Source organism: Anser anser (genome assembly GCF_964211835.1).
Source record: "Anser anser genome assembly, chromosome: Z".
NCBI lineage: Eukaryota > Metazoa > Chordata > Aves > Anseriformes > Anatidae > Anser > Anser anser.
The window spans coordinates 46,854,825-46,873,547 of record NC_139723.1 but is presented as its reverse complement, the minus strand read 5'-3'; the positions used below and the strand labels follow the sequence as shown (position 1 = coordinate 46,873,547).

At 35.8% G+C, this 18,723-nt stretch overlaps 1 protein-coding gene across 1 annotated transcript in view; it reads right to left on the bottom strand.

Moving 5' to 3' along the window:
* Nucleotides 1-238: 238 nt before the first annotated feature.
* LOC310889451 (guanine nucleotide-binding protein G(q) subunit alpha) overlaps nt 239-18,723 on the bottom strand; it is a 132,089-nt gene continuing 113,604 nt past the window's right edge. Inside the window, exons 6-7 of the mRNA XM_083816928.1 lie at nt 6,907-7,060; nt 239-3,216 (exon numbers count right to left, since the gene is read on the bottom strand). Coding sequence (XP_083673054.1) covers nt 3,026-3,216; nt 6,907-7,060 — 345 coding nt within the window. The 3' untranslated portion in view covers nt 239-3,025. The remainder of the gene's footprint in view (nt 3,217-6,906; nt 7,061-18,723) is intronic.

Genomic DNA, 18,723 nt, shown 5'->3' with positions numbered 1-18,723 from the left:
TGATCTAAACACTGCCACAGGTTCAACTTACCTAAAATATACCAGAAGTAGCCTAGTGGCACACACTCTTGAAAACTTTTGCAATCACAATATAACTATAAAGCATGAGTAAACTTTTGTTTTTTATACAAAACTTAGAACCACATTTCCTTCTCCCACACCCAATATCCCATAACAAAAATCAAAATAAAACAAAAAGAAGCTCCGCCAAACCATACCTTTGTTAGACACCACTGGCTTTTTCTTTTTTTTTTTTCTTTTTTTTCCTGGCTACAGTTTTATTTATATCACTGACACCAGCATGGCCAATGTATTCCCAGGTTAAAAGAAGGGATATTATCAACAATGGAACTGTAAAATAAGAAGCCTCTGTTGCATTTACAGCAAGACCAGGACGAATTTTGTAATGCCGTATATAAGACTAACTGTTCTGATCACCTATTTAAAATGTCAGTGTCATTTTTTATAACCTACATCTATCTGCTTTAGCTTTATTAATTAAAATGCTTTAACACCTTATAATTCTTAACAATAGTGACTTTTTGGTTGTTGTTGTTATATCTAAAGTTTATGGAATTTCTGAAATACTGTATAATTGATCTGTTTTTTTTTTTTTTCAGGGAAACAGCATGTACCCACTATTACTTATGTGCAATGGCTTGAATCATCTCTAAATTCACTTTTCTAATAAAAAACTCTTAGAAAGGTAAAAGTAATCTAATGAAAATCTGCCAAAAATAAATTAAATTTGTATTTAAGAGCTTACGTTCCAATCCTATATATAACGGCTTAAGTTCTTCTAATAAAACTGGTTTCTAAATCTGTATAAAGCCCTGACAAGCTTTAAGCAGTTTCAAATACGAATGGCCTCTGTCTGGGTGTCTCCAATTTACTTCTACTCAGGAATGTGCAAATGATTTTATACAGCACGATGCTAGTACCACTCTGTACTATAGTATTTTTTTGTTTTGTAAATAAAAAACAACAACAAATCCCTAGTCAGAAATAAACTGACAAAATTTACATTCTTCTCTCTTAAAAAAGTAAATAAAATAACATTATTTAAAATGTGAATTAGCTATAAGACATACAATACAATTACATAGATACATATCAATACAGCACATTCAATTTGCCAAAAATTAATGATTACAAAGCCAATATGGATGCTGCCATATATATATATAGATGTATGTACAATGATTATAGCATTCATAATTGCACTATACCTACAACCAGTTTTAAATTACAAGGTGTTTTATGAGGGAGCAAAAAATAGCAACTGTTCTTATTATTTTTGTTTTGGAGTTGGGAGGGTTAAAGATGAAAAACGTCTCATTAGTATTTATTGTTAACTTTGGTAATCAACTAATAAGCCATTCTTTTTTCCACCTCCCATACGCTGCTATAAGGCAGCAATTTCTGTGTTAAGTGCACTCTAGTGCTAATTGGCATTGCAGATATTCAATCTAATTATATGTCTGACCTCTGAGTCTTCTGTAGCTTGCTAGCAATCATGCACCTGGTCAAAAAACACCTTTCAACTTAAGCTGCAGAATAAAGGCTCATCAATGTGTGCTGCATTTTTGTTGTTAAAAAATTGCACATTAAAATTTCAAGAATGATTTTCTCACTGTTTCATTTACATTAATAAATCTTTTCTAAAGAACATCGAGAGAGGCTATTTTGATGAAAGCCTATCGAATGTCTATGAATCAGTTAACAAGCAACCTTATCAGGAAAGGTTCCCTGTTGTGATCTCTCATCAATAATTTCTTGTTGTACAACTAAATGTGCCTTGATATTATTACAGAAACCAATCTCATGCCATACCTGACATAAAGAGAGATTTAAACTGTCTTTAAAATAGTAGACCATATGCATGTGCATGGTGCACCTTGTAGCGTATTCACTCACACTGTTGTTTTTGGCATTTGCAAATGGAATGCTTTCCAAAAAAGGGAACAAGGAGCTGAAAATGTTTGGCAGTTGACTCAATCAGGTCAGTTCCCAACCCATCAGTTTGGCATTTCAATCGGTATCTTATGTTTTAAGAGTATTGATTTTATAAAAAGCCAGATTTGGCAACATTAATTTTATACAATAAAAATAATTTTTCTACTGTGGAAAAAAATTAAAAAGCTCTAACTTAAGAAAAAAACACACAACTGAAGAAAGAAAAAAGAAACAAAAACACTGTTTCAGGCTGTAGCCACTGGGGAAAATGTAGTGTCTATGACATTTCTGTTTGGCATTTGTGAATAAAAGAGAGAAAAAATGGCACATGGCAATTAAAAAGAGATTCTATCATATTCCATGTACATCCTAGGTTGTGTCTTAATTATTTCATTACTGTCTTCTGTGCATCTTTCCAAAATGTGAAAATGATTAAATTTAGTATCCATACGCAACTATAAATCTATTTTGAAATTCCAATATTGTAGTCCCAAAAGTGAAGACAGAACGAAAACACCCATGTCAAGAATTTAAAAATCACAGTATCAATACTTTTGATCCTTCAGAGAAAGTACATACTGTAAAATTAGAATGGACTGATGACTTAAATTCTGCTGATAGCATTTTCCTGACCAAATCACTCAACAGAAAATATTTTACCCAGGAACGTAACTGGGAAAAAAGGCCATTGTACCTTTAAAAAGATAAAGAAGAAGGGGAAGGAGGGAGAGAGAGAGGGTCAGGGAAACAGGAAATCAGCTTGATTTTGCTTCAATAGCAAAAATCTGCTATCCTTTGTAAGTGTATGACTGAGAATTTAAAACACATTGAGTCACAAGGTTTTGCCTAAAAAATGAGGAAATGTGCTGTGAATGTACTTCAGCATCTTTTGGTTTTCCTCCAAATAGTTTAAATAAAATCATAATATTAACTACAAACTCTGTGGACATTCACAGAGTCCAGGCCAACAATAAATTAGTATTATGCAAATTGTTTTCACAGATAATACAGTCCCTCTTGTGTATCTTCAATCACGCAAAGTTGGTTCTGGAGGGCCTTGTAGGCACAGTTAGACCAGGTTGTACTCCTTCAGGTTTAACTGAAGGATCGTGTCCTTGACAGCAGCAAAGACGAAGCGGATATTCTCTGTGTCTGTAGCGCATGTGAAGTGGGAGTAGATAATTTTGTCACTGTCTGGATTCAGGTCTACGAACATCTTCAGGATGAACTCTCGTGCTGCTTGTGCATCCCGCTGTGGTCCTTTTAATAAGGAAGAGAAAATTAGTTTCCTTACAGTCAATTCAATATTTGAACTTCTTTAACAGTGAACTATTTGGAGCAGAATATGGAAGAAAGACTCAGTCTGTGATCCTCACGTAAGAGGAGAATGGAAACCTTTTACAAATAAATGCTATCATATACTGGCTACTTTCCTCTGTGAAGGAACTGTTAAAAATAAAGACAGAAGGGAATTCCAGAAGTTCATCACATCAGAGCTATCACATCAGAGTTTTATTTTTCCTGTGGATCATCTTTCTTTCTTAAGATAACTTTTAAAATGGAGTGATGAAATGGGTGGTTTATAACCACACAGAATGAATAAAAGAATGATGAAATCCCTAAAATAAATCCTTAAAAACTTTAACAGAATTGGCGAGTTTCAGTATACACCTACTATTTTAAATTACACTTAAGTTCTTTTAGCACTGCAAAATGTATTTGTTGTATGACGATTTCAATAGGTAACACAATGAAGCTGTATCCTCAACTGGTATGACACTGTCATCAACAGAACCTCATTTACATTAGAGATAATAAAATACACGTGCTCTCCAGCTGAAGCTGTTCAACAGCAAAAAGTTCATGTTCTAACAATTCAACTGCTGTCTAAATTACAAGAACGAACCTATTTCATCTATATTAAAGTTGTAATTCTGAGAAGGATGCAGACTCTATGCAACCAAACCCCATGTTTAGTTTTACACAGGACAGAAGGTAAAATAGTGACTTCCAGCGCAGCACAGTGAAGATTCATTCATATTCACAGCCCAACGAGCAGAGCAGGAGCAAGAATGACAGCTGTTGTTCTCCTGTGCTGCAATTCTATTCCAATGCAATTTTCATAGGGCATTACTCCCTTGCTCCCCTGTTTCTGGAATGCAGGTTTCTACAGAATATCTATGTTTTCTGTGCTGTCTCCTCCTCTTATTCTTCTCATTAGTCCCGGTCTCGTTACATAGCAATATAAATACCTGCGTTCTGCTGTTACATATAACCCTGTCCTTCAGTACTTATGAAATCTTTACTTTAGGGAGTTACCAAGTACACATGTATTTTTCAGTAACTGGATGATAAAATTTATTTTTAATACTTCAAGCTTACAACTGCAAACGTTTCTAATGTGGGTAACTTCATAAAAATTAGGTAGCAAAAGCACGGAAGAGAAATCACATGCTCCCCAGTATCTATCAGCTGCAAATCCTTCTGAATATATGGATATATGCACATGAACATATATGTATATAAATAAACATATACAGACTACCCATTTTCTAAAACTTAGGCATGTACACAGATTTGTAAGCTCTCTAAGACAGGGCGGAGGACTTTTCAACATTTTTACAGCTTCTACACAAACTGGATTCTAGCTTGGTCACCCAGGCTCAAAAGTAACAGCAGCAACTGTTCACACTACAAATATACCAAATTTATTAAGAAACTCTTAGACTTTCAAAGACAATGATTTCTTCAAAATAAACCATTTATAATTCTAATCAACTTTCTAGAATTTTGTTAATGCAGTTTTGCAGTAGCTAGACATTGTCTGTCTCTTAAAATCTTCTGAACTATTCAAAGCCTTTAATCATTTGCTAACCTGATGACACCTGTGCTGATGATATAATATAATTTAAATTTTTTACTTTACTACAGTTCAAGCATGGAAAATTGAGGTTTAAAAAGAAAGATTACTGCCTCAGGACTTTAGAAAGAAACAGGATGTTAGATTTATACTGCTAAGTGGTTATGATCTAAATAACATGGAGACTTTGAAAGTAATTGCCATATAAATCAGTTTTCTTGTCTGCTACAGTCTCTGCATGACATACTCAAGACTATGAGTGTACAACACTATGCAAGAAGTACTGCATCAATGTTTCTCATTCTTTGCTCCCAAGTATGTCCCTTTTTGTCTTTGTTTCCTCTCCCACCTCTTCATTCCTTCTGTAAGTCAAGCCTACTAGTACTAGCTGTGAAAGGATGACTTCATGTGATACACTGACACTTGAGCATGTCTCAGTACTCATTTCAATGCTTCCAGTACTGCCTAACAAAACCGCTTAGAGTAATTTAAAACAGTTCAATTTGCCATCCTGGCTTGCAGTTCTCATCCCTATGCTACCTTCACCACTCTGCTGTTAAATGGGAAAACAGAAGGGAGAAGTGATCCAACTGAAAAATATCTAATTCTGATCACTTCCTCAAACTTGCCCACCACTCACATTCACAGTGTACTGGGACAGTGGAGGACACCACACTGTGACCTGCAAGCCTTTGACTGTAACTTCACTTTGCCACCAGAAGATATCAGATCAAACCATAACCTTGTCCAGCAAGATCTGCAGAATTAAGAGACAAAGACACTTCAAGACTTCCAGGTCTGCATTCCAACAGTTCCACCTTTATGAAAAGCTCTTCATAAACCCTTTTTTCCATCACCCATAGCAAAAGGCAGGAGAAATTAGGTTGAACTGAAATGAGTGGTTGAGTTTTGTCTGTGTTTTCTGGACACATATCTAACACAGATGTTATCTCCTTCTAAGTGGTGATAACAGAATGGCCTGTAGTCTTCTCATATTCCAGGATGTCATCTAGGGAACTTGTGAATATGACATAAACTTGCACCAATGAGAATCTTTTCTATTTAACTGCTAGTTCTCTTCTGCACTAAGAAACTAAACACACTTGAGAATAATGCAATCTGATCCTGCAGGCTGTTTGCTGTGAACAGATAACTTTCCCTGAAACAGGAAAACAAAGTTGTAAATTTTTCCTATTATTACTCTCCAATTTTTAACATGAGAGATAATCTTTTATTCAGCTTTCAAAACTGCTGTCCACTCCCTGGTGGGAAAAAAGAGATTTATTTTTTTTAAAAAAAAAGAAGGGCGTTTAGTTTTCAGTCCTTTTATCATATGAATTTGATTTTGTTTGTTTTGAAGGCCTCCACTCACTTAACTTAGCTGTCTACCTCAAGAGAACTCTCTGAAAGTTTTATTTCTCTGTTTTATTATGATTTATTTATGATCTATGTATTTTTTCTGAGAAAGCACATTAGAACTTCACATAAGTGATGTAAAATTAGTATCAAAAAAAGTTTTTTTAAAAAAGGTAGAATAAAAGGTTACAAAGAGTGATACTAGTTTCCAGTTTCTGGTAACTAGTGTTACCAGAGAGCTTGTAACACTGCTTTGAACAAAACCAGCTTTAAACAAAACCAAACTTCAAAAAGAGAGTATGCCAGACAATAAATGAAAATGAGGAATACATTTTCACTTACTTTTATACTTTAGCTTCAGCTTTTATACTTCAGTTCCAATGCTCACTCCAACGTATGAGAACAAACAGAATTTTGTCCATTGCTAATGTGATAATACTTACTTGAACATTAACCATTTCCCATGAAATGTACTGCCATCCTACCCACAATTAATAACAATACAAAATTAAATCCTAGCAATCTAAAAAATCCCACAGAACTTCAATTGCATTTTAAAAAATTCCATGATTGAAAACTCTAAAGCACTTTTTTTCCCTTTTTTTTTTTTTTTCTTTTTTTTTTGTTGTTAAAGAGCAAAACATCTCAACAGATCTATCTGTCTACCATTTGGACAAGACTATGACATTTTGTCAGTATAAACACAGCATGAGCTCTGATGTCATTATACTTACCATCATACTCTGGAAAATAATCAACTAGATGGGAGTACATAATTTTCTCCTCTAAGAGATCTTTCTTATTTAAGAACAGAATAACTGAAGAGTTCTGGAACCATGGATATGTGATAATTGTCCGAAAGAGCGCTTTGCTTTCTTCCATTCGATTCTGCAACAAAAAAGAGAGGAGTTTAAATGGTCAATAAAATAATAAAACCAAAAACAACAAACAATTTGAAATCAACTCGTGCAATCTCATTTTAGTTGGTAACAGATCCATTTTGCACCTTCCTAACAAAATGGATGGTTTAAGTGATTCAGCTACAACTGACAAGTAAGCAGGTAATTAAATATGCAGGTATTTTCCTTTTGCAAAGTCAACTCAGCAAGCATAAGTATTCTTAAAACACAGGCCACGAATGTGAATGCCAGAACAGATATAGATGTAAAGTCTGAATATGCATAGTTATGACCAGCTAACGAGCTTTTGGGTATTGAAATGCATGTGATTCATGGAAGGGACAAGTATACCAAAACAAGATATATCAACAAATTCGAGGTTTACAAACATTACTTATTTTACAAGACATTTCTGAACTCCAAATGCAGAGTACATTTAATTCATAGAAAGATCAGCTTTAATACACTTGCTAGTAATTAGTTCTGAGAACACGTCCTGTATGTCAAAGGCTTATAATAAAAACTTAATGTGAATTGGTAAATTTGTTTCTAACATCATTGGGTTAGCCTTTATTTTATTGCCTAACTGTTCCTTAACTGCACTTTTTGTTATAGCTGAAATGTAAGCAAAGCCTACATTTCTATTTGTAATGATTTTCTGACATGGTAAAATTAATTATGATTTGATATAATTTTGAAAAGGTTAGGCTGACATCATGTGGCTGATGTCAGAGTCAGAACAAAGCAAGTTGAAAACCAGGAATTAACTTCCTCTTTTTTATTACTATTATTTAACGGAGCTGCTCTCTCAAAAGAACAGTTTCACCGCCAACAAGAAGGCTGCAGATTCTGCTTTTGTTCAGCCAGGGAACAATCTGTCAGAAAATTCAGACAATCCATAAAATTTTACAGCATGCTGCAGTGATGGATGAAAATGGATAGTGAAATGTATAGATTGAATAGTTAACACAGAGGAGTGAAATCTTTGCTTTCTTCCAGTCAGGTCTTATGAGTCACACTGATTTCAACCGTGCCAGGATTTCATTCAGAGAGGAGAAAAACTGAAATATCAGTAGAGCTGAGCATAAAACTTAAATCCTTCTATTAATTGTTAATCAGACTTCTCATATTCTGTATGGATTTCTTGTCTACATAAACGCTTATAGAGAGGTAATGGGAACACCACAGGATCGGTTTTCACTTTCATAGCCTTATGAAAAATATAAGGCAATGTAAACCTATAAACTGCTGTTTCAATTCTATATATTTACCTGAACTAATCAGCACTTGGTATCTTCTAATGTGACACTCAGATAGTGAAAAGGCTTCATGACTTGATTAGCAATGTTATTTCACAATAAATTTATCAGCTATTGAAAACTTCTCAGTAAGAAAAGTGCATAGAAAACACAAAGAAATTGCTCTTCTAGAGTAAGCATTCCCCCTCTACAAAAAACAAACCTTCATAAGTGCTGCAGCATTTCAAACTGTAATTTTTATTTTTTTCCATATACATAATACAGAATTGCAAAGATAAAATAAATGAGCTTTGATAAACTTATGACACTTCTCCCAGGAGAGCTAAGAAAACTGTGTTTTGCATAAATGGTTATTAGACACAGAGCACATTTTCATTTTCTGTTTGAAAGGGATGCCAAACAAGATGAAATAGAAAAGGCATGCAGACTAAAACTACAATGATATCATGCCTAAAACAATTTCTGGCATCTAATCCAGCTACATTAACTCTGTAAGTGTTCTGTATCATGAAGATACCAGAGGACAGGCATAATAAACAACAAAATGTTGTCTTCAATGTAAAGATTATACCTTTATTTATTTGTTAAGTATGAATCCTTTATAATACGAATTCCACATACTCTTTTTTTTTCTTTCTTTTTTTTTTTTTTTTGCTATTACAAATTTATAAATTTATCTAAAGTCCCTTTGGACTTGATTTGAGGCATCTTATTTAAACCTCTCCTTGATTTAGTAAAGATACCACCTGACAAACAGATCAGAGGTGAAGCAGGTTTCTATGATTTCAAAGAGAGTTCCATTAATTTAAAACCAATCCTGCCAAAAAAGGAGACTCCCTACTACGAAGGCAGTGTAAAAGAGATGCCAAATAGTAAAAATAATAAATGTAATTAATGTTTATATTAAAGGAAATAATTACAGCCTTGAGAAATCATTTACAGAAGTGGTCTGTAAGTGTAATCTAACAAAATGGAAAGAAGGTTGAACTGCTTTAGAAAAATACATAGTTCAGGATGGCAGTAACTGAAATCAGTGTAACAGTACCAGATTATCCCAGCCTCCTTCACTTCACTATATTCATTAGTACAATCACAAGCTTCATTTCTAAAGAAGCTGCTTGTCTCCAAAATTCATCCAGTTAAATGCATTTCCAGGAAGAGCCATGCTAAATATGAATCTATGACTGAATCTGGGAGAGTACACTTTAAAGAGGCAACACCAGTAGATTGCTGCCCTTGCTGAGTTTGCATTAAATTATCCAGTCCAAAACAAAATCAACAGGAGGTCAGAGAATTTTGGGAATGAAAAATGATTAAAAATGCAAACTGCATTGAAAGAGCCCACTGAAGTAGAATGAATTCTTATAGTACAATTCTTATGGTATTATTTCAGAGTGTACATCATTACAGAAAAGCCCTTACAGCATCTTGAATGAAGCACACAGCAGCAATTAAGATATCTGGAAGGCTGCAGAAACATTTTCTAAAGAGTTGCTAAGGGGCATAAGCTGTCCAAATCAGTCAAGAAAAAGATCACTCTTTTTGATATTGACAGGTTCATGAATTTCCTTGATCCTTCCCGAGAAAAGTATCACTCAATATTATGATCTACCCTGCAACGGGGTGGGGGTGGGGAACGACACTTTAGCTATCACTAGTTATCTTCTCTGATTGTAAGTCTCATTGCAATGTTCTGCAGTCATCTATACCCTCACAAAAGACACATAAGACAGTACCACTAGAACATCAAGAGGACAGATCTGTAAATGCAGATTTCACATCTTTCACGTAGTTAACAAGAGTATCTTGCAAAGCTTCGTAAATATGTTAGTTAAGAAAATTTCATTTTAGTTCATTTCATGACATTCATAACTTTATAAATAAGTTACTAAATAACCGCTGCAGTCAATGTTATTTCACTGGAGGGAATGATAAATCTTAGATGGAATAATGTAATGAAGGAATTGTCCATGAGCTTGTCTGTTGTCTCTAATAGTTGTATAAACTGGTGTAATACAATTATTGTCTTCTACAGCTCTTGCTTGTTTTAGCATCTGTAATGTCCATGGGGATCCTCTGAGTGAAAAGTGTCAGGTATGTCTGACAGCATTGTAAACTACATAGCAGTTATTGCAGTGATGTTACATTAACATCGTAACTTAGACATCTAAAGATCAAACCAAGGTTTTTTTTTTTTCAAAAAATACATAAATGAATTATGTCAACTCTGTTCTTTTCTGATGTTGCTGTTTTTTTTTTTTTACCTGTATTAACCATAGACCTACTAAAAATATTGTGTTTGAGAACCCAAAGGGACTCAGAAGAGGGGAAAAAAGCCAGTAACATATGTCCTAAATTTATATTCACTTAAAAAAACAAACAAACAAACAAACAAAAAACTAACTAACAAAACCACTTATTCTTTTTTCTGTCTTCTTGGTGCCACAAACTGAACTCACAGGATGGACACTATTATCAAGGTGTGATAAAACAAAGTACTTAAGTACTTAAGCACTGTAAAGACCTAATGTGTCTTCTCTGAAGAAAAGACAGGCACTCATTGTATGTTGACCGTATGTCTTCTCTTGGTGTGTAGTTGTAACGAATGAAAGTAAGGAGTCTAACTCTTCTGTTCCCTCCCAGTAATTCCCCTATTCAGGTGTGTTGTCTTCCCAAAACTGAGCCCTTTCTTAGAAACTAAATAAAAATGCTTACTAATTGCCTGAATTATGGGAAATCTCAATGGCTCTTTCCTTTTTTCTGTCCTTAAGAGGAAGGTAGAGAGAATCTCATTAAATACACCTTAAACTCCCCACACTTTTCAAAAACTGTCCCAACTGCCAGCACTGTAAACTTGAAATTAATATTTATCATTACAAAAAAAGATTGACCTCTTCCTTCCAATCCAAATACTGATTTAAACCGTTAGCAAACAGTTTCATAGTTTCTGTTTTAACAGAGGAGAGTCAGGAAGCTTCAAAGAAAGCAAATGGACAACAACAACAACAACAAAACCCACAGATTTAATATTATTGCTTAAATATTAATGGAAAGTGATGGACTTTCTAGGAAAATACTGTATTTGGAAATTAAGGATTGCTTTTGTTAAACATGCCACTAAACAACTCAGCATAGTTACAATCAATACCAAGTGCAGTCAATATTTGTGGGGGTAGCTGAACAATATCCAACACAAGCCCTGAAGGCAAAAATTATGAGAAGAATTAAGTTCTTACGTTAATAACATGTAAAGAACATGGATTCAGCAAAGCCACTCCTTTGCTTAACATTAAGCATAAGATCATGATCCCACATGCTGTTAGGAAAACGTCTAAAGGAAAATACCATTATATGCTCTTCTACTTCTATCATATAGAAGGAAGGCTCTGCAGGAGGATCTGGATAGGCTGGAGCGATGGGCTGAGGCCAACTGTATGGAGTTCAACAAGGCCAAGTGCCGGGTCCTGCACCTGGGGCGCAACAACCCCAAGCAGCGCTACAGGCTGGGAGACGAGTGGCTGGAAAGCTGCCTGGCAGAGAAGGACCTGGGAGTAGTGGTTGATAGGCAGCTGAATATGAGCCAGCATGTGCTCAGGTGGCCAAGAAGGCCAAGAGCATCCTGGCTTGTATAAGAAGCAGTGTGGCCAGCAGGTCTAGGGAAGTGATTGTCCCCCTGTACTCGGCTCTGGTGAGGCCACACCTCGAGTGCTGTGTTCAGTTTTGGGCCCCTCGCTACAGGAAGGACATGGACGTGCTCGAGCGAGTCCAGAGAAGGGCGACCAAGCTGGTGAGGGGTCTGGAGAACAAGTCTTACGAGGAGCGGCTGAGGGAGCTGGGCTTGTTCAGCCTGGAGAAGAGGAGGCTCAGGGGCGACCTTATCGCTCTCTACAGGTACCTTAAAGGAGGCTGTAGCGAGGTGGGGGCTGGTCTATTCTCCCACGTGCCTGGTGACAGGACGAGGGGAAATGGGCTAAAGTTGCACCAGGGGAGGTTTAGGTTGGATGTTAGGAAGAACTTGTTTACTGAAAGAGTTGTTAGGCATTGGAATGGGCTGCCCAGGGAGGTGGTTGAGTCACCATCCCTGGAGGTCTTTAAAAGACGTTTAGATGTAGCCCTTAGTGATATGGTTTAGTGGAGGACTTTAGTTAGTGCTAGGGCTGAGGTTGGACTAGATGATTGGAGGTCTCTTCCAACCTAGACGATTCTGTGATTCTGTGATATGCTCTTTCCCTTCTAAGAATCTATTCCTAAGAGGGAACCTCCCATATTCTCTGTGTTAAGACACTAAGACACCTATATTTGGAGAAGAATTTTGCCTTTGTTTCACCAGAATCTACTCATCATAAAATTAGTAACAGCAATCTACAATTCCAGAATCAAATTTTTCATATAACAATACTACTGATCTTACTCAATACGTATTCAGAGTCCGGCTACATGGATGGCTTCAGAGTAAGGTCTACATCTATAAACAGTGCAGTTAAGATGACAGAAGTTACCCCTATAATCTAGGAGAACACACAGACAATGACTAAGTACATACACACTGGCAGGGATGCTGCTGCTTTGCTGATACCAGTAAGAACCATACAACACAAATGAGTAACAGACACATACTTAATCTGTTTAAATGTGAAGAGCTGCAATTGCTCACAGTGGCTCTCACACATCTTCTAACTGAAACACCTCTGAAATGGGAGCAGAGTATCAACCCTGAAATGTTGGCTGGAAAGCAAATTCAGAGCTCACCTACTGCAGCTTTTTATTTATGTAGGCTATTGGCAACACAGGAGCAGGTCAGTCATTGCTTTGTCTCAAGCACTCTTGAAAGCCTCTACAGATAGAGGCTTCACCACTTCTCTGCTTTCCTTTTCCCACTGATAGACATTCAAGGTAAAAGTGTTTCCTAATAAACAACCTGAACCTCCCAACCATTTGTGTCCTTTGCTTTTTGCTATATTGTCTACCTAGAAGAGCTTGGCTCCATGGCACACTTGCAACTCTCTTCAAGTATTTGCTGGCAAGTATTAGCCTCCTCTTCACCAGACTGAATGTGTTAAGGTCACTCCCCCAGTCTTCATAGGACATGGGCCCTGGACCGTTCATAGCTTTCCCTACAGTTGATGTGATCATGAAATTGCATTTATAAATCTTTTGCAGTGACTCCACATGGAAATGGAAGGAAATTGTATTAAGGATGATGAATAGACGTTTTGCTATTTTATCACTCAGATGTGTAGCCCATAGATGTTTTGCAGTAATTGAAAGATGGCCTAGAGATTTTTAAGTAGATTTTATCTGCTTGAGCAGATAAAGCAAGATAGGTCCTTAATGTATCTTAACAGGCTAAATATTCTAACATGGCTTTACTATCTTATTTTAGAATGATTCAAGGATTAATCCCAAAATATTCATTTTTTGACTCATCAATCTCTGCTTAGCCTTCTGCAGTCTTTCATCCCTTTGTTTATTCAATGTCTAGGAGCAAAGTAACTTTTACAGACTTCATGGCAGATAACACTATTTTTGTTACACAAGTCATTTCTCCAACAATACTGCTGATCATTCCTTAAAATTTCTCCCAATTTTCTGTTGCTAATAATAGCTTGTACCACTGCATGCTCAACATTTCCTTCATTAAACATACGCAACATTACTATCATACTATTTTAAATCAGTTTAACTAAAGAATGTTTGACAACACAAAATTGTTGAATTACTCACTGTATCTGAAAAACACTGGTCATTAACAAAATATACTTTTTCTTACATAAGAAACAGTTTAATGATACAGTGTTTTTACTTGAAATAGGGATGGGATTATAAGGAATATAGAAAAAGGCCAGCACTGAGGATCTGACCTTCTATTAGATGCATCCCGTAAAGGAAGCCCTGCCAAACCGAGCTGGACAGTATGAATTTTGAAAAGAGGGCAGGAGCAGTGGGGGGAAGGCAGTATTTAATAGTTTGATCAAACACTAGGTCTGAACTTAGAAGCCTGCTCTACCTCACCAAGTGGCTTCCAGCAAAATCATACTTCAGTTTCAACGGAAAAGCCTACAGAAAGAACCTTGCCAATAACTAATGCACAGAAGTGTGCAGCTGGAGCTGATGCAAGTGTTTCTCAGCAGCTGACAGCCGTTCTCAGCAGTGATGACAACCTTCACAGCAACTGCTCTCTGACATGAGCAACCACTCACTGTGGCCTCACTGGCTTTGCATGTACCTGGCATACGGAACATGAGCAGCACCATCACTATTTTAACCATCCCCCAAGATGTGCTGGCCTAGGCAACCTCCCTGTTGTTGTTATGTCTGTATGCTTTACCTGCACGCAACTGAACAGAGGCATACTGACATCCTCAGTCGTTACCTCCACTTTCCTTGTTATGATAAACAGATGTCAGCACAAAATTCTTCCATCACTCTCCACACAACCTGACACAGTCACCAATCCAATGTAATAACACCATCACGAAACACAGAAGAAAAAATAAAGCAGACAGACTCAACAAGTGAAGAGAAATTTGTTAACTATAAACAGATTGTATAATCTTGGACAAAATTATTCCATTTCCTTATTAGATGCCAAGATAGAAGGCTGCACTTACTCATTAATCATAGGAATGTCCACTTTTACGACTAAAAACTTCTCTTTATAAAATCTAAGTAAATTTTTCTACCATGTACCTCTTCCTATACAAAAGGTCTTATACTAATAAATTTTTGTATGACAATGAAACATTGACACAAATATAGCTAGACATACAAACTGTTTTCTCACATTTTTATCAAAATGCAAACTCTTACATTTGCTCATTTTTAAATAGATAAAAAAATATATTTGCTTTCACATTTTTTTAATCCCGTTTTTCGGTTTTCATGTTAAAATGACTCATTTCTAGTTTGGAATTATTTATTTAAAAATTCTTAGTTACTTACTGCTCTGGAAAAAGATGCAATTAGTTCTGAAATTACAAAATTGGTATAATTTATAAACACTTGGTTGTAACAAGTCAAATCCTTGAAAAAATACCTGAAGAGGGCTAAAATAACATTTAGAAGCCCATACCCGCTGATACCCAGTGAAGAGAAAGCAGCACTTCTCAGCCAACAAAAAGAGTGCTTTGACAGAAGACTATGTACAATATTAATCTAAAACAATACAGAAACGGTAGTGGAATTTCACTCAAAAATGTCCTTATAATTGTCTAGAGTGGCATCTAGTGGGCATACTGTAAGTTACATACTGAGCAAAAAATGCTGTTATCACAAGTTTTCTTAAAAACTAGTAATTTAAGTAGCATCTGATAACAAAGTTAGGAATTCAGAAATCTTGAGGGACAGAATTTCATTGAATTGATAAGGTGGTGAGGCATATAAGCATTTTTAAATTAACAGCTTGCACTGTATAGACAACTGTACGCTGACAAGGAATGTTTATTCTAGTGATAGGGCATTCAGAGATGGTAACTGCAGAAAAGGAGATACTGACACATGAAAGCACCAGAAAAAAAAAAAAAAAACAACTCAAAGATCACAATATTTCAGAAGTTGTTCAGTATCGTGGTAATGTGTTCTATTATTTTACCTTTTTTTTTTTTTGTGGGAAACTCTGTGTTAGTTTGTCATATCTCCCTTCTCCAAATATGGCTTCCAGCATTTATTTAAGTAGAACTGCCTGGCTGCACACGGAGACCCTACAGTGTATTCCTTGGCTAAAAATTTAATAGGGCTGCTACATGAAAATTGGGAAATAACAGGAAATCAGAAGTGGGAGGTCAGCACAGAGTCTTCAGCTATGTAAAAAAAGTAAATACAGTATCAAAAATGGAAGCACCTCATTTTTGCCACCAGTGAATCATAATCTTCAAGTTATACCGCTATAGCTGACTATCTGAGAAAGGACTACACTGACCGTACAAATATTTTTAGGAATGACTCAAACACAGTAAGAGAATACTTCAAACACAGAGCTCACAAATAATTCCTCTATTTGATTTGCTTGCCCTAAATCTTTCTGCAAACCAGCCTGACAAAAACAAGCTGCTGATAGAAGACTGGGAAGACTAAGAACTGTACTTGTAAATCACCTGGGAGAGAAGAACTCTAACTGCTCCATGAACTTGAAATTGCAGCATTGCCCTTGGAAATATATTGCAATCTCATGCACCCAGCAGAGGGACAGATGAATCAAATGACAGGTGAAATCCATCAAAATCAACATGTTCAACAACCACCAAATCACAGAAATACTGTCAAAATAAAATTGATCCAAAAAGTGGCCCAAAACTGTAGTCTAAACATTGTCATCAACATGTTTTTAATGAAAAAAAAAAGGGATCTTAAATTGACTTTGATGAAATGACATGACAGCTGGTATAAGCAGTTTTTCATGAATATCCACGTACTTTCGAGAAAAATGGGTGAAAATCTTTTAAAATAAAATTGCCATTGAAAAAGCTCCTTTTCTGGTCAGTTTTTATGCTGGTTATTGAACAAAAGAAATCACAATCTTCTTTGCCAGCAATTGCTGCCAATAGCAACATTTACCAGCAGCATTTCTGGCAAACCTGCAAACCGCTCATGAATGTTCAACCTCCCATTTCCATTATGATCTACCACTTTAACAAAGACAAATAGGCTCTGGCCCTTACATATGCAAATGTTCAATACTAACACTTTACATTCAAAGTGTTCTCTATCCAAAAACCAAAAAGGTAACACATATGCATGTGTGAGAACACGCATGAACAAATACAATACATACAGCAAATAGTTTTGGCACAGAAGATTAATGTGTTGTTTTCTCTAGTTTCCAAACAAACAATGAGTTCCGGAGATCTTATTTACCATGGAAATAATACTGTTAAATAATTTTGAAGATCATTTGAGGATTTTAATTCTATCTGGGAGTTCATACTATTTCTCTGTCCTATACTCAATTGTTCTGGATTGCTGAATGTTGAAAAAACAGACTGAAGTATTATGTTTATTCATGATGCAGAAAAAAAATAAGTGCTCTGATCTCAATGTTGTTTTCTTTCAGCCTTCGTGCTAAGCCATGTAGGACTAGCTTGTGAATAAGGAACACAAAGTGCTGGAAGAAAAGTGGAAACATGCCCAAATGCGAACCGCAAGATAGTTCCGATGTAAAAATGAAACATGTTCTTCAGATAATTACCTCCATAAAGAGTGAAAGTATTCTAAACTCTGTGTCCTCATGCCATTCTTATTTTTGGCCCCCATTAAATGAAAGTGTGACTGGCACACTGTACCCATGTGTCATCCATTAACAGATCACACTGATGAACACTACAGAAGTTCCATCTAGAGGCTTTGGATACTCTTCTATTTTACAGATTTATTTTGTCCAGAATCGAAACACGAACAAGTATGTCTGCATCTACATACTGGTATACACACACAGATGAATTCACACTAAAAATACCTATCCTAGGTTTCAGATTTACATGTAGTTTTAATATATTAGACCTTAACTGGAATATTTTTTTTAACAAACCAAGCAACACCACTGATCCATTCTACTTAGGACAACCTAAGAAAAACAAGATTTTTCATCCACCCAAACAACTGACATCCTTGCACAGTGCTTTCATTCAGTACTTAAAGCACAGAAAACCTCTGTTCCTTAGGTTTCCATTTGTACTTGTGGCAGAGGTACAGAAGCTATATTTTCTAAACACCCTGTTCTGCCTTCATACACGTGATACTTCTGATAAAGCTGCAGAACAGTTCTTTAATGTAAATTAAGTACTGTGAAGGTAACCACATTAATTCATTTATCCAACACAACATAAAGAGGTTTAAGGGTTTTGAAGAAGTTTTGGGAAAACCTTACAGCATGACTGCAAAGACACTCTCCAAAGAAAGAAAAAAAACTTCTAAGCTCAAAGTCACAGAAGAACATGCATCTTGGAAAGGACCTGTGGAAGTCAGCTAGCCCAAGTCCTTGCTCTCTGCAGGACTGATATTGTGATTAGATCAGGTTGCTCATAGTCACGTTCAGTCAAGGTTTGAACATCTCTCCTAGAGTGTGGATACACTGAAGGCATGGGTCCAGAATTTCTTGAGCCAAGGAATAATTCTTGTTGTGATTTTGAAAAACTCAAAATCCTTAGGTCATTTCAGTTTGCCTCATATATTACAAAAAATTTCAACAAGATTTCAACTGTAATGTATGATGAAATGTATAAATACATGAATTAGAAGGAGGTGGTAGTTTCAATAAAACTTTAATGAAAATTGGATGACAACTCATAATTAAAGGCAAGGGAAGGAAATAATGGTTTAAGAGAAATTAAATCACACATTATTATGTTGAAACAATTTTAGGTGCAGCTACATCAATTTATTAAGATATAGTATGAGC